We start from the raw sequence: 13,728 nt of genomic DNA on the forward strand, positions 1-13,728 counted from the left end.
GAGATAGTTGCCAAAACTTTATTTTTTAATACAGTAAGATGTTGTCTATGCTGCGATCATCTTGCTTATTTTGCTTGTGATGCTGCTCCACGTTGTCTTGGTGTGGGTGTTGTGCCCTCTCTGAAACCATTACTATAATATGAATATATATAAACATTAATATTATTAGTTTAGTATAAAATGTCCACTAACCCTGTAACCTAATTTATTTTTTTCTATGTATTTTATTGGAATTTAAGGGGGCCCTGAATATCAACTGCCATTAATTTGTCCAGCTGAAAGGGTTACCCTTTATAAATAAAGTTGAAATAAAAAAAAAATGATTGTAAGTTGTTGAATAGATCATCTTGTACACCCTATAATTTGTTTTTATTAATTTAAAGCGGTGAATATCGATGAATACAAACTTACGTGAATCTTCTGTGCACATCTTTAAGATGTCTGATTCTACCAGTTCCTGTAGTACGTCGCCTTTTAGCTTTAATACTCCAGTTATCTATTAAAAATTATGTTTGAGCAATTCAATACACACAAAATAATTACAGTTTTGAAATGAATTTAGAGCTTCAAAAATGTTATATATAACCTTAGAAAATACAAGCCTTACATGTCCTTATTCTTTTAGAAGGATATCCACATGCTGCACACGTCTTCTTTTGAATGTGGTAACTTCGCCGACCACACCTTCTACAGAAAGTGTGCGACTTGTTATGCCGCTTCCCAAAACTGGATGTACCCTTGGTCTGTTAAAAATTGTAAAATAATGTTAACACATCTTAACCAGTGTTTTAGTAAGTACTACAAGTAGTAAGTAAGTAATACGCCGACTCCAGAAGAGCGAGGGAGAAGATGGGAAGAAGGCGACACATATATCACATCAGTTGAATTTTTTTTTTTTATGAAATGGCAAGTGTAAATAAGGCCACACACCACGACCAATCGCACTGTTGTTACTGTTAGTGCGAGTGACTAGTAGTAGCCTGTCATCCTAGCCTCTGCTTCGGCCGGCTCACACCTCACTCAGCAGTACAGTACACAGTACCTAAAGTTTCGGCCGATATTATAGCCCAACCTAATATTAATAATAAATAAAGGGAAGGCCTAGTTGGGACATAGTTTAATCTTTATAATGTTCCCTTAGCAATATTACATGACCATAATTACAGTCTACAGGACTACGACATTAATTTGTCAAGAAGCCTAGCCTAGCACATAAGCACATACTGTCCTAAGCCTAGGACAGTAGAAGAGGAACGAATGACCTGGTGGTTCTAGCTAGGCATAATGGTTATGGCATTTCAATCAAGCATTTCTACAAAACAAACACAAATTAACCGTTTTAACGATTATAAGATAACTATTATTTATTGTTATTACATTTTTCGGACAAAAAAAGTACCGATGTTTAATAATAACCGTGATTGTTATAGATTACTTTACCATTACAAATTATGCTTACCATTTCGGCTTTATGGGAATTTCGAAAAGGCTGTCCTCTCTCGGTTGTAATACAAAGTAGACAATTAGACGTTCATTATACAGTACAGCAATGGGTGGACAGCCAGAGAGCGAATGGACAAGGAGTCTAATCGACAAGTCGATATAACGTAATATCCGAAGGGGAATTCCATTTAAGGACAATGACGTAATGTTATGCTTCCACGTTGTCACTGCCACGACCCCAACTTTATGTTGGAAGTCACAGTCAATAAAAGACAGGACGCAATGTTTTTTCCTGTATTCACTGGTTATTAGGTCTTGTTCAGTTCTGCAACGTAGGCTACTAATTAAACATTTAACAACTCAATATGTTTGGTAATGAGGAAACTCTTGCGCATGTCAACCAATTACTAATTCTACAACAAAAACAAGAAAATGCAATGGGATTTGATTTTGATTCCGTCGTTAAGTCATCTTATAAATTATTCGCAAGCATGTACGGTGAAAGTGGCATTGAAGGGAACACTACTGAGGGACAATCCACCACTAGCCATCAGATGTCAGAAAACCAGTACAATGATGATATTGTAATCATGGTTGAACCAAGTACAACTGAAATTAGTTTTAATACCTTTGGTATTCTGGACCTTCCTGTAAGTATAAGTCTACAGAATATCGGATATAGTCACTGAAACCAAGGCAATCTAACAGATTGCCTTGCCGAAACAACAGGATTTCAAAAACTATAACATGCTTAGTTATTACTATATTAGTAGGTTTTTGCTTTTTCAGACTATATTACTAACAGTATATATTTTACCTAGAATGCATTGCTATTAATTTGTCTTCATAACATTTCCTTTGGATTTGTTATTACTGTTACTGTATTTATTTGTTGAATATAGTTTAAACATTCAATTTCAGGTACAGGTGCAACTGCACATATTTTCATTTTTGACTGCTCAAGATTTAAGTCAAGCTAGTCAGAGTTGTCGTACATGGAATGATTTGTGTTCAGACCATCTTCTCTGGAAACGGTTGCTGAACATAGACCAACATCAATGGAACACTGTTAGTCATAGTACCAACCCTGCTGTTTACAGAGCTGTTGATTCTGACCTTTCACAAAAAGAAATGTAAGAATTTGACCAAACAGTGTAAACCTCTGTCTATACTATAACATTTTAAGTGACAAAAAATGTGATGTGCCCATATATGGTATAGACATGATGATGTCATATCACTACCATATTTAGACACATCACACTTTTTTTGTCAAACTAGTTTGATAGTGTGGACAGAGCTTTTGTGTATGAATATACTCAAATAGTTTAATCATACCAGTATTTTATATTAATTTTTATTAAGAGAAATCTTTTTTTAATTGCAGCTATTCAAGATGTTGTCCACATGCCCAGTCTGTAATCACTGGTCTTCGTTTTTCAATTCCAAGACTTTTTCGATCCTTAGTTTTGACAAAACCACCAAAAATTGTAATGTTTGGTCCTGGTTTAGAATGTGAAGACACTTCATCCATTGTTCGCAAGTTTCTTGGAGAAAGACCAGAAATCTTCAAAACTTGTGGTGGTTTCCCAGGAGAATTCCCAGGAAGTAAGTCAATTATTAGTCATTTTAATTAAATATGAATGTTTAAAAACTATTTTTTTTGTAATGAAAATATTATATAATAGTAATGTGAATATTAGTGCAATATAGAATGACATTTTTACTGTGACCTACTTTCACTTTCAGGTATAGGTACTGGTTTCTATGTTAAAGTGGAAAATACATTTCAGATTCGTTTGATTACACTTTACTCAGGGACAAGGTAAGCAATTATGTAATGAAAAATAAACCAATTTGGATATCATGTAGGCCTATCTATCTATTTAACCTACTGTTGCATATTAAATATGTGCAATTTAACGTTAATCATACATTTTATTTCCTTAAAAGGAAAGAACGAGAGAACCAAAATGTAAACCAACGAGCAAGTCGAAATAAGCTGTTGGTAGCTGCAGCAGCAAGAGATGAAGAAGACATTGTTAACCAAGAAAATAATGGCGAGAACCCATTTGATGCAAGTCATTCTGTGAGGGCGCTGTGTAGGACGGTTGATGCGTTTATATTTGTACTGAATGCTTCTACGTCTGCTACAACATCTGGTTAGTTTGATTTTTTTTAATTAAAATATTTTGACAAATCAGGGTGATAAAGAGCATCCATTATAATATTACGTGCAAATTATATTTTGCTATTGAACTATGATTTGTATTGCTTGTTGCAGTTTCTGAAGGAAAACCAGAGTTATTGACAATAATGAATGACAGATGGACACATCCTTCAATACCATTACTTATTTTATCATGCGTTAAAAATGATGATGTTACAAGAGTGTCTTGCATAACTGTTGCTGATCAATTACAACTTCACAATATGAACAGAGTTTGGAAAGTAAGTTTTATTTTTTTATAACTTTTGTGAAAGACTAAGTTCACTATCACAACATTTTTGTGCCCATTGTAGTTTTTATATAAAAGTAGTTTTTCTGAAGTTTTATAAAATAATAAGTGATGAAAATAAGCTCAAAGTAAGGTTAATATACCTAGATGTTATAGCAACCAGGTTAATACTGGAGATCATATTGTACACTGTTCCAAGTCAACAGGTTAATGATAATTAATTACCGTTTCATTTCTGTTACAGATGTACAACTGTAATATACAAACACTAGATGGAGTCACTGATGGTATAAAATGGATTAAAGGTGCTGTAGACAGCAGGTGATGAACCAGTGCATGCAACATATGCTGCTTTAACTCAATTAGGCTCATATTAAGGTTTTATAACAAAGTATTTCAAAGTCTTGATTGCAACTACAATTGTAAATTATTTATAAACAACTATTCTATTTTGTATAATAAAAATGTGCAATACCTATACAAAGATATCAATGTATTTACATACATGTGTTGATAAATTAATTAACCTTTTATAAACAGTTGGTCAAAGTTGTTAATAAATATTTGTTTCAATGCTTCCGATCTTTGCAATAAAAATGATTTCTATCAATTATGAGTAATACATCATCATTAGCATTAGTGGTTTGCATACTACTAGTGTAACTGTTATGTACACACAGTAAGTGGATGGTGTTTCTGCTACAAATGACTATTATGGGATGTCTGCTGTATAAAATCAATATACCCATCTTTATGATCATTGTTATTGTGCCAGGACTTCTTGTACAGCATTTTTAATTGCATCCACACAAGTCGTCAACATTTCCTCAGTTAAAGTGCAATTTATAGCGACACGAATACTGAAAAACAAATATATCTTTGATATTTAACAGTTTCAATATTGTAAGGAAAAACAATAAATTGAGTAATATGTAAAGTTCAAATACCTTGGTTCCGGTGGGTTGTATTCTTCATCATTAAGATATCGTGCTACTGTTAAGACAGCTCCATGATCAAGTGCCTACAATAAGAAGTATATTAAGATATCGTGCTACTGTTAAGACAGCTCCATGATCAAGTGCCTACAATAAGAAGTATATTAAGATATCGTGCTACTGTTAAGACAGCTCCATGATCAAGTGCCTACAATAAGAAGTATATTAAGATATCGTGCTACTGTTAAGACAGCTCCATGATCAAGTGCCTACAATAAGAAGTATGACATTCTTATTTTTGTAGATCCAATTAAATAGAAAAGTAAATATTTGAAACAAAATTAAATTATTCCAAAATCTAAGTCTGTACAGTATTTATAATAAAATATGAAGTCGTATAAACTATTCATAATAAAACTGACCTTATCTACAATACTCTGTAGAAGTCGAAGGTCATCGTCATGGCTTCCTACAGATTTTGTTAGGTATAAATGTTGTACTGGTGACACAGCTTCACCAACCCTCTTCAGACCTGGAATGCTGAAAATAATAATAAATATATGTTTATTCTTACTCCTGAGGCTAATTAAGTATAACTCAACAGTTCTTTTCAGAACTGAATACAACTTTATATCAACATATTGATTTCGCCACGCAAACAATAAAATAAAAACATCAAGAATTCCTGGAACTTTATAACTCAGTGGCATAGTATTTTTACAAAGCAGTATTTAATCGTGTTATTTCATTTCCTGTATTCTGTTACATCCCAAAAACTTTACTGTAATTGAAAAAAGGAAATAACACAGTTTCCAAGCTATAGCTTCAAATTTGTGGGAGGTGTAAATATCAAAATCAAACATTACTTGTTTAATTGTTCATGCATTAACTTTGTATTTCGACGTAAAGTCTTGAACATTCCTGGCTCTTTTTTCATAATTTCCAATGCAGTAAGAGAAGATGATGCCAACAACGGCGGAAGAGATGCAGAAAAACAATAACCACTGCCAGATAACACCTGGAAAGAAAGACAAACAACTTGTCAGTAAGAGAAGATGATGCCAACAACGGCGGAAGAGATGCAGAAAAACAATAACCACTGCCAGATAACACCTGGAAAGAAAGACAAACAACTTGGGTGGTTTGTAAACAAATAAATCTAGAGATTGAACTATCATCAGTACATTAATTTCTATAATTTCAAAACACAGTGTAATATCTGACCTCTCTTTCTATCATGATCAAAGCTACTTCAACAATTACACTTATTTAGTCATTGTAAAAATACTGAAAGATAAAAACTAATTGTTGACAACAACGTACCTGGTGATCTACGACATATTGTGTACCTGCACAGAATCCTCCAGTTGTACCAAAGGAATTCTCTAAGGATGCACATATCAGGTCAACGTTGCTAACCTTAGAAAACACACACAAATAAAACAACAAAATGCATTTGGATGAAAGATAGATCTCATCCTTATTTATAGAATTTATGCTATTTTCATATGCATCACTAATATATATATATATAAAAAAAAGAATTTTTAACAGATAATTATTTGAAATCTAAAATACACTTTTCTAACCTAAATGGTTTTATGAAATTAACATGCTTATAAAAGAAATAATAATGGAAGCTAGATATGATTCACAACTGTGATGTAACTTACAGGAATGTTGTAATGTTCAGTTAGGCCTTTTCCTGAATCTCCAAGAACTCCAAGAGACAAACTTTCTTCTAAGAAAATACGAACCTTGTACTTGAACTTGAACTCAACCTTCATGCAAATACAATTAAATCAATCAATCTATATAAATTCAGTTGGTCACTTAACTAATGTTAAACCTTTATACAGTCAGTTGGTCACTTAACTAATGTTAAACCTTCATACAGTCAGTTGGTCACTTAACTAATGTTAAACCTTCATACAGTCAGCTGGTCACTTAACTAATGTTAAACCTTCATACAGTCAGTTGGTCACTTAACTAATGTTAAACCTATATTGAAAATATTCTTTTTTCCAAACCAATAATTAGTAAAAACTAACCTTGACAGTTTCGCTGTCCTGATCGGACAGCTTCTTCAGAAATAATGACGATCTATCATCAAACAGACTGACCTCTAGAGGGCCTATTCTGTTTAATGACAGGGTCATACACGTGACTGAGTTGGTGGGTGCCCTCGTCTCTGTTGATGATTTGGTTTCCTCGTCTGCGGATCCAGATGGCTTCTCTGATGCGTCGGTTGTTTGTATCTGGTTCCCTGTCGATGATTTTAGGTTGTGTCCAGTCTATATATGTGATTTAACTTGACGGCATGATCTGCTATAGCTGATTTGCTCAGTTCATTTTTTGATTCTCTATGTGATTGACGAGTGAAGTTCTTTCTCTGTTGGGTTATCTTTTCCGTTTCTTTTCTATGTTCTTTTAACCTTGTGTCAAAACAACGACCCGTTTCTCCAATGTAGGTGAGATCACAATTAGAACATGAGATTTCGTAGACGCAATTAGCCACTTTCAATTTGTCAACTTGGTCTTTTGGGTGGACAAGTAGTTGGCGTAATGAAGTGTGGGGTTTCATAGCTGTGTTGATGCCAAACTCCTTAAACACTTTACTAACTCGCTCCGAAAGTCCTGCTACATAAGGGACGACTACAAATCCTTTGCTTTCCATGGTGTTTTCTTTCTTCTTGGATGTTACTTTTTTATTTTCTTTTATTTTTTTCTTTACTTGGTTGAATGACCACTTAGGATAGCCACATCTGGAAAGGGCTGATGTTATATTGGCCTCTTCTGTATTACGATCTGCATCCATAGTGACAATGGAATTCATACGGTCAAATAGTGTTCTGATTATTCCCAGTTTTTGATGTACAGGATGGTGAGAATCAAAATGTAGGTACTGGTCCGTATGTGTCGGTTTTCTATATACTAAAAGTTTGACAGATCCATCTGGTTTTGTAATGATGAGAGAATCGAGGAAAGGGATCTTGTTTTCATATTCTTTCTCGTAGGTGAACTTTATGGTGCCAGCTGGGTCAGATGAATTGAGATGTTTTGAGATTTTCAACTTGGTCTTGTTTAACAATTTCAAGAACGTCATCCACGTAGCGTTTCCATAACCGAGGTTTACATTCTAAGGGTGCTGACGCTATAGCTTTCTGTTCTAGAAATTCTAAATACAGGTTCGCTACAATGGGAGAGACTGGGCTCCCCATGGCTGCCCCAAATCTTTGTTGGTCAATAATCCCTCGGAATGTAAAATAGGTGGTAGTTAGGACGAACTTTAATAACTCCATGATGTCATCTATGTCCAATAGTGTTCTGTTTTTAAGGTCATTATCCTCTTGTAGATCGTCATTATTTCTGAAGAAGCTGTCTGATCAGGACAGCGAAACTGTCAAGGTTAGTTTTTACTTATTATTGGTTTGGAAAAAAGAATATTTTCAATATACTTATACCTACAAACCAGATGAACATTTTCAATAAAGTTAAACCTTCATACAGTCAGTTGGTCACGTACTGTAACTAATGTTAAACCTTCATACATTCAGTTGGTCACTTAACTAATGTTAAACCTTTATACAGTCAGTTGGTCACTTAACTAATGTTAAACCTTTATACAGTCAGTTGGTCACTTAACTAATGTTAAACCTTTATACAGTCAGTTGGTCACTTAACTAATGTTAAACCTTTATACAGTCAGTTGGTCACTTAACTAATGTTAAACAATCATACATTAATTTGGTCATTCTTAAAGAATTAATAACTCTAAAATGTAGTTGAAAAGAAACTTACTAATTTGGGCAAAGGAGCAATATCGCCATAATTGATAAACAATGCTTCTGTGACTATAAAACGTCTTGTAACTTTAGCTTTCTTTGGGTTCTGAATAAAAAAACATAAAAATAATTAATTCAACAAAATTAAATAAACTATATATTGTTACAATATGCAAAATGTTATTGTTGATTTTCGTTTAAAAAAAATGACCTTCTTGTCTTCTTCGGCTTGTTCCTGAAGAAGACGTTCAAGATCTTCCATGTCATTATGTTTATAAAATCTTAATGCACTCCTAGATGCCAACAATCCCATCTGTATTGAGAAGTTCACACCTTTATCACTACAAAAACAATAGCAATATCAAATTAACACATTATGTTACAACTGAATGATGATTACAGTATATGGCTTTCAACATAAATTCTATTAATATAATAAATATTATACAAACATATCTATATATAACTTCTCTATTGTATAACATATAAAATGTAGAATTATTTACAACATTAATTAATGAATTATTACAACATTGTTCATACAAACTATTATAATACATACCAAAAAATAACATCACCACGTTTTGAGTATGATGGTATAGCACTAGCGATTGTTGAAAAGCCATACGAGTACAGAACTGCTGCTTGTACACCAAGAAAACTGGCTAATTCTTTCTCCAAGTTTAAGTGAACATCTAAAATGGCATAAACAAGAAAGTTTCACAAACAAAATGATATCTATTAAATATTATGGATTAATAAGGAAGTATCAGTTGGTAAACACAGACTGAGTGCGCAGCAAAAATACTATCTGAATTATTGAAACACGTCTTTCTTAAAAAGAATCATTATCTACAAATATTAGCATACAACATAATGTTAACTCACCCATAGTACCAAAGAATCCACGAGGTCCACACGATCCAACACCATACTTACTCAGTGCTGTTATAGCAGTTTTCTAAATTAAAAAAAAGGTTAAAATATATTTAAATCATGCAGCTAACCACATGAAGACTGTAAAAAATTATATTACTATACCAGATGATGTTTATATAAAATAATTAAGTATAAGACTTATTGTGAGACTTACCACTGGTTCATCTCTGCCAACCATTCCAAGGAAATTGAATGTTGCCAAGTTAACACCTTCTTTCCCATCTACGGTTACTAAGCTACCAGATTGTCTGCAAGAATAAGGAGCGACATTATTAACCATGGAATAATAGGATATCATCTAAAGCTCTGTCTACACTATCAAATTAGTTTGACCCAAAATGTGACATGTGCTCAAATATGTTAGCAGTGATATGACATCATCATGTCTATATATGGTCACATAAAGTTTGATAGTGAATGAAAATATATTTTTATTGATATAAACATTAATAGCATATTAAATACAATTATCAATTCATAGTGAAAAGTACATACTTTGTTACTGTTTTATATTGGAGAGCAGGGTGATCTTGTGGTGTATCTGGAACTAAAGGCTCTGGCTTCCACTCCAAAACCAAATTGTCTTCCTCCTTTAGTAGAAATATTTTATTTGCACAAATTGATAAAAATGACAGTGTTTTTTCTTTTGGTGATATACTTATTTTCTTTTTATAGGCTAGGGAGTGTAAATATTACTTCAAAAGTCATTATAGGCATAATTTACAAATTCTTAAAATCATTAAATCATAAATAAAGAAAATTCAAGAGCTAATTGTTTGGTAAAAGCTTTGTACATTTTCTATAACATACCTCTTTGGTAAGACCTTGTACATTTTCTATAACATAGCTTTTTGATAAGAGTAGCCATATAATAAGCATGATCAGTATGACTTCAAAGGCAACATGGTAGTTTGGTGCCTGCAATGAAAGATACAGTACAAGACAAATAAAAAATAATGAATGAATCTTTTTGGAATTATCATAATCAGCATAATATCCACCATGGCAATAATTACATTTTGTTGTAAATGTTTTTTATCAAACAGTCAATATTAAAGTAACACTAACAGGGAAATACAGTAATACTTGTATCTAAATCAAATCTCTTGGTCTAATTTAAAAAGTTCAATAACTAAAGACACAGTTAGAGGAAAAATCAGCACTGTGTTACATGATTTGTCAAAACAATATAGATTATCTGATAAAAATCTTAGAAAGTAGAAAACCTTTTGCCATTTTTCTGGTCTATGTTTATTGTAAAATATAATAGGTAGTGGCATGCGTGCAACGCTAGCATCCATTGGATAAAACCGTCACGATCACAATGTTAGATATTAAATTAAAGGGTAGTTTTTATTAATCTATTTTACAGATGGAAATCCTTGATTGGGCATGCTATCCGCAATTTGAACTATTGCGCAAATTGAAATCAATTTGAATCAAAATTGCATATTTATTCTCAATATCTCAGATTCATTTCTAGCCAACAATTAAAAATGAAACAATCTACTGCATTATTAATTCTATTCTAACTAAATATTATTCTTCATTCCAAAAAAATGTTGCTGTAGGCCTAGGCCTATTTTATATTATCTATTATATCAAGGGAGTATCGTCAAAGCGGCCGCCAACCAAAGCGGCCGCCAGTTTAATATCGTCATTTGTATGGAACGCCATGTGCGCTTTAATCTTTGAGTGTCGTTGTCAACGCTATGGCGAGTTGAGTTACAGCTGTATGTATGGTCAAACCAATAAATATAAGCCAAATCATGTACTATCGAATCTTTATATTTCTATAATAATTAAGTTTATTATTCTGTTTTATCATTCTTTCTCCTTTATTGCATCCAGTAAACAGTGATGAAGTTGACATAAATATTTAAAAAACTTTATCAAAGAAAAAAAAAAACATAGTATAACACAACCAAACAAGTTACTATAATATATCATAGTCCACAAATCAGTCTTTCAATGGCCATCATAGTACATCCAGTAACACAAACCAAAAGTTTGCCTGCCGATAAATCAATGTATATTTTATTTGTATTTTAATATTAACTAACTAAATATATTTACATATACTACTATCGAATCATTAATAATTTAAGTTTGCATCATAATCAATGTACTATTGTACCTTTATATCTCATTTACGTACTATTTATTTGGTTATATCTCTTTTTTTTTTTAAATTCATTGGCAGTGAAGGGAAAAAATAACGTTGAATTGACCAGACGTTTCTCTCCTATCGAATCTTTATACAGTATTGCATTAATAATTTACGTATGGTATTGCCGAATCTTTAAATCTCATTTACATACTATCAAATCTTTATACAGTATTGCATTAATAATTTACGTACGGTATTGCCGAATTCTTATATCTCATTTACATACTATCGAGTCTTTATACAGTATTGCAATAATTTACGTACGGTATTGCCGAATCTTTATATCTCATTTACATATACTATCGAATCTTTTTACAGTATCGCAATAATAATTTACGTACGGTATTGCTGAATCTTTATATCTCATTTACACTGTACTATCGAATCTTGTTTTTTTTTATTGATTAGTAATAGGGTGTGTTATACATTAAGTGTTATTGCATTGTAATACATTGTTTGTGTTTTCAATAAAGCAACAAAAACGCGACCTTCTACAGCACTATTCCTGGCTGTCGAGTTAATAGCAGAAATTCGCGTAATTAATTACCGTACCATACAGACACTTGCATCTTATTTTAGTATTTAAAACTAATTTTAAATTGATCAATATTTATATATCTGAAGGTGTAAAATAATTAAAGATATAAATACTGTATATATATTTTGATATACTTTATTGAAAAATATATATATTATTCTTAATAATTGGCTTATATGTTATAATTAATATACAATTACAATACAAACACCACAATGTGTTTTATTGACTTTATTAAACATATATATCATTTCGAACAGTTATAGTCTAGTAAGTAATCATCGATTCGCCATTTCGTTTAAAAGAACGTATCACATTCAATCTGTAAAAAAGAGAATAAATTACATAAATGTAGATTGTTATTTACGTCCGAGGTAAAGAAAACCTGTCGAAACAATGACAATCAAAGATTACAAAACGACGACAATCAAAGCGCACACGGCGTTCCATACAAATTACCGTTATTGAACTAGCGGCCGCTTTGGTTGGCGGCCGCTTCGACCGTAATCCCTTACAAGTTGGCCTATAGGCTAGGCTAGCCTAGTTCTGTAAAAATGAGAAAAAAAACAATCGGGAAAAGAAATGATCGTAATACTGTAGTACTAGGCCTAGTAAACAAACACTGATCGTTATATTAGCGAACGGCGCTTCATACTAGGCTATTAACTAATTTACATACAAATTCAAGCACTGCAGCGACCTAAATGCATAACACCGCGACCGAAATGATTGGTTACCACGAAAAACAGCCAGTCATCTTAGGATTCATCCTATCCTCTCTCTAGAGTCTAGCCTAGCTTATTTTACGTACATCAAAAAATGCTTGAAAAAGCTCACGAAAATCCCATGGCTCGGGACCAAAGTATGGCCACCACGCTGTAGTAGACATTTTTAATATTACTGCTTCTTATAATTGTGGAAACAAGAACGTTGACAAATCTTTATGTATATTTTTGGCCAAATAAAAAACGCAACTACATAGCCTAGCCAAGCCTAGCAATGCTCAATAAAACAATGTGTAATGGCGCCCTCTGTTGACTCAAAGAAATTACCTGTATAACACTAGACGTACTTTCTACTGTACTACACCACATGTAGCACCACCCAGTACATTATTGAATATATCTAGAAGTATGAACGCAAGTCATTGTCACGAGATGACCCTAATAAACAAAACCTATATAAATAATGTAATAAATGTATAATGGAGACACACAGCCTATCATTTATTCTTTTTTTCATAATCAATCAAATTTATATAAAGAATTTATATTTAAGTGGTCATCAATGCTGTTCCACAAATGTTGGCCGGAGACAGATAAGAAGTGGTCAGAAGTTTTAAGTCCGAACAAAGGGGATCACGTTCTGTTTATTTTGTCTTTTTATAAGTGAAATCATTATATTTGTACATTTTTTTTCTATTAAAACAAATTAATTAAATTATTGGTTAAATGTAACA

The 13,728-nt window shown here is 32.5% G+C and overlaps 3 protein-coding genes across 6 annotated transcripts; 1 reads left to right on the forward strand and 2 right to left on the reverse strand.

Annotated features, from left to right (window-relative positions):
• Window positions 1-4: 4 nt before the first annotated feature.
• Window positions 5-1,538, reverse strand: LOC140052649 (large ribosomal subunit protein eL37A-like). The gene is made up of 4 exons (XM_072098320.1): window positions 1,460-1,538; window positions 608-743; window positions 412-496; window positions 5-132 (listed from the first exon to the last, which is right to left on the reverse strand). The coding sequence occupies exons 1-4, from the start codon at window positions 1,460-1,462 to the stop codon at window positions 66-68; spliced, it is 291 nt and encodes a 96-aa protein (XP_071954421.1). The 5' UTR covers window positions 1,463-1,538; the 3' UTR covers window positions 5-65.
• A 41-nt stretch (window positions 1,539-1,579) lies between these two features.
• Window positions 1,580-4,512, forward strand: LOC140052647 (F-box only protein 4-like). Its single transcript, XM_072098317.1, has 7 exons — window positions 1,580-2,093; window positions 2,365-2,576; window positions 2,831-3,051; window positions 3,193-3,268; window positions 3,397-3,605; window positions 3,728-3,894; window positions 4,147-4,512. Exons 1-7 carry the CDS (start codon window positions 1,809-1,811, stop codon window positions 4,225-4,227), a joined length of 1,251 nt encoding a protein of 416 aa, XP_071954418.1. The 5' UTR covers window positions 1,580-1,808; the 3' UTR covers window positions 4,228-4,512.
• On the reverse strand, window positions 3,887-13,679 carry LOC140052644 (serine palmitoyltransferase 1-like). 4 transcript variants are annotated; one of them, XM_072098314.1, is made up of 14 exons: window positions 13,322-13,679; window positions 10,372-10,479; window positions 10,057-10,151; window positions 9,716-9,809; window positions 9,511-9,583; window positions 9,185-9,317; window positions 8,834-8,963; window positions 8,639-8,728; window positions 6,511-6,618; window positions 6,161-6,256; window positions 5,704-5,855; window positions 5,260-5,377; window positions 4,850-4,923; window positions 3,887-4,762 (listed from the first exon to the last, which is right to left on the reverse strand). In XM_072098314.1, the coding sequence occupies exons 1-14, from the start codon at window positions 13,361-13,363 to the stop codon at window positions 4,666-4,668; spliced, it is 1,410 nt and encodes a 469-aa protein (XP_071954415.1). In that variant the 5' UTR covers window positions 13,364-13,679; the 3' UTR covers window positions 3,887-4,665. The 4 variants fall into 4 exon arrangements, with proteins under 4 accessions (XP_071954415.1, XP_071954414.1, XP_071954417.1 ...); XM_072098313.1 differs by lacking the exon at window positions 13,322-13,679 and adding an exon at window positions 13,081-13,287; XM_072098316.1 differs by lacking the exon at window positions 13,322-13,679 and adding an exon at window positions 13,107-13,275.
• Between the last annotated feature and the right edge of the window lie 49 nt (window positions 13,680-13,728).

This window comes from Antedon mediterranea, chromosome 6, assembly GCF_964355755.1.
Source record: "Antedon mediterranea chromosome 6, ecAntMedi1.1, whole genome shotgun sequence".
NCBI classification, from domain to species: domain Eukaryota; kingdom Metazoa; phylum Echinodermata; class Crinoidea; order Comatulida; family Antedonidae; genus Antedon; species Antedon mediterranea.

What these genes read in the sequence shown, in the direction of transcription:
- LOC140052649 (XM_072098320.1), bottom strand. An exon ending in TTCTAAAAGAATAAGGACAT is followed by an intron (nt 497 to 607) that starts GTAAGGCTTGTA and finishes AATTTTTAATAG; the next exon opens with ATAACTGGAGTATTAAAGCT. An exon ending in GATGTGCACAGAAGATTCAC is followed by an intron (nt 133 to 411) that starts GTAAGTTTGTAT and finishes TTCATATTATAG; the next exon opens with TAATGGTTTCAGAGAGGGCA.
- LOC140052644 (XM_072098313.1), bottom strand. Translation starts at nt 13,158, where the DNA reads ATGTCTACTACAGCGTGGTGGCCATACTTTGGTCCCGAGCCATGGGAT. An exon ending in AAGCCGAAGAAGACAAGAAG is followed by an intron (nt 8,729 to 8,833) that starts GTCATTTTTTTT and finishes TTTTTTATTCAG; the next exon opens with AACCCAAAGAAAGCTAAAGT. An exon ending in TACAACCCACCGGAACCAAG is followed by an intron (nt 4,763 to 4,849) that starts GTATTTGAACTT and finishes TTTGTTTTTCAG; the next exon opens with TATTCGTGTCGCTATAAATT.
- LOC140052647 (XM_072098317.1), top strand. Translation starts at nt 1,809, where the DNA reads ATGTTTGGTAATGAGGAAACTCTTGCGCATGTCAACCAATTACTAATT. An exon ending in CCCAGGAGAATTCCCAGGAA is followed by an intron (nt 3,052 to 3,192) that starts GTAAGTCAATTA and finishes TTTCACTTTCAG; the next exon opens with GTATAGGTACTGGTTTCTAT. An exon ending in ACACTTTACTCAGGGACAAG is followed by an intron (nt 3,269 to 3,396) that starts GTAAGCAATTAT and finishes TTTCCTTAAAAG; the next exon opens with GAAAGAACGAGAGAACCAAA.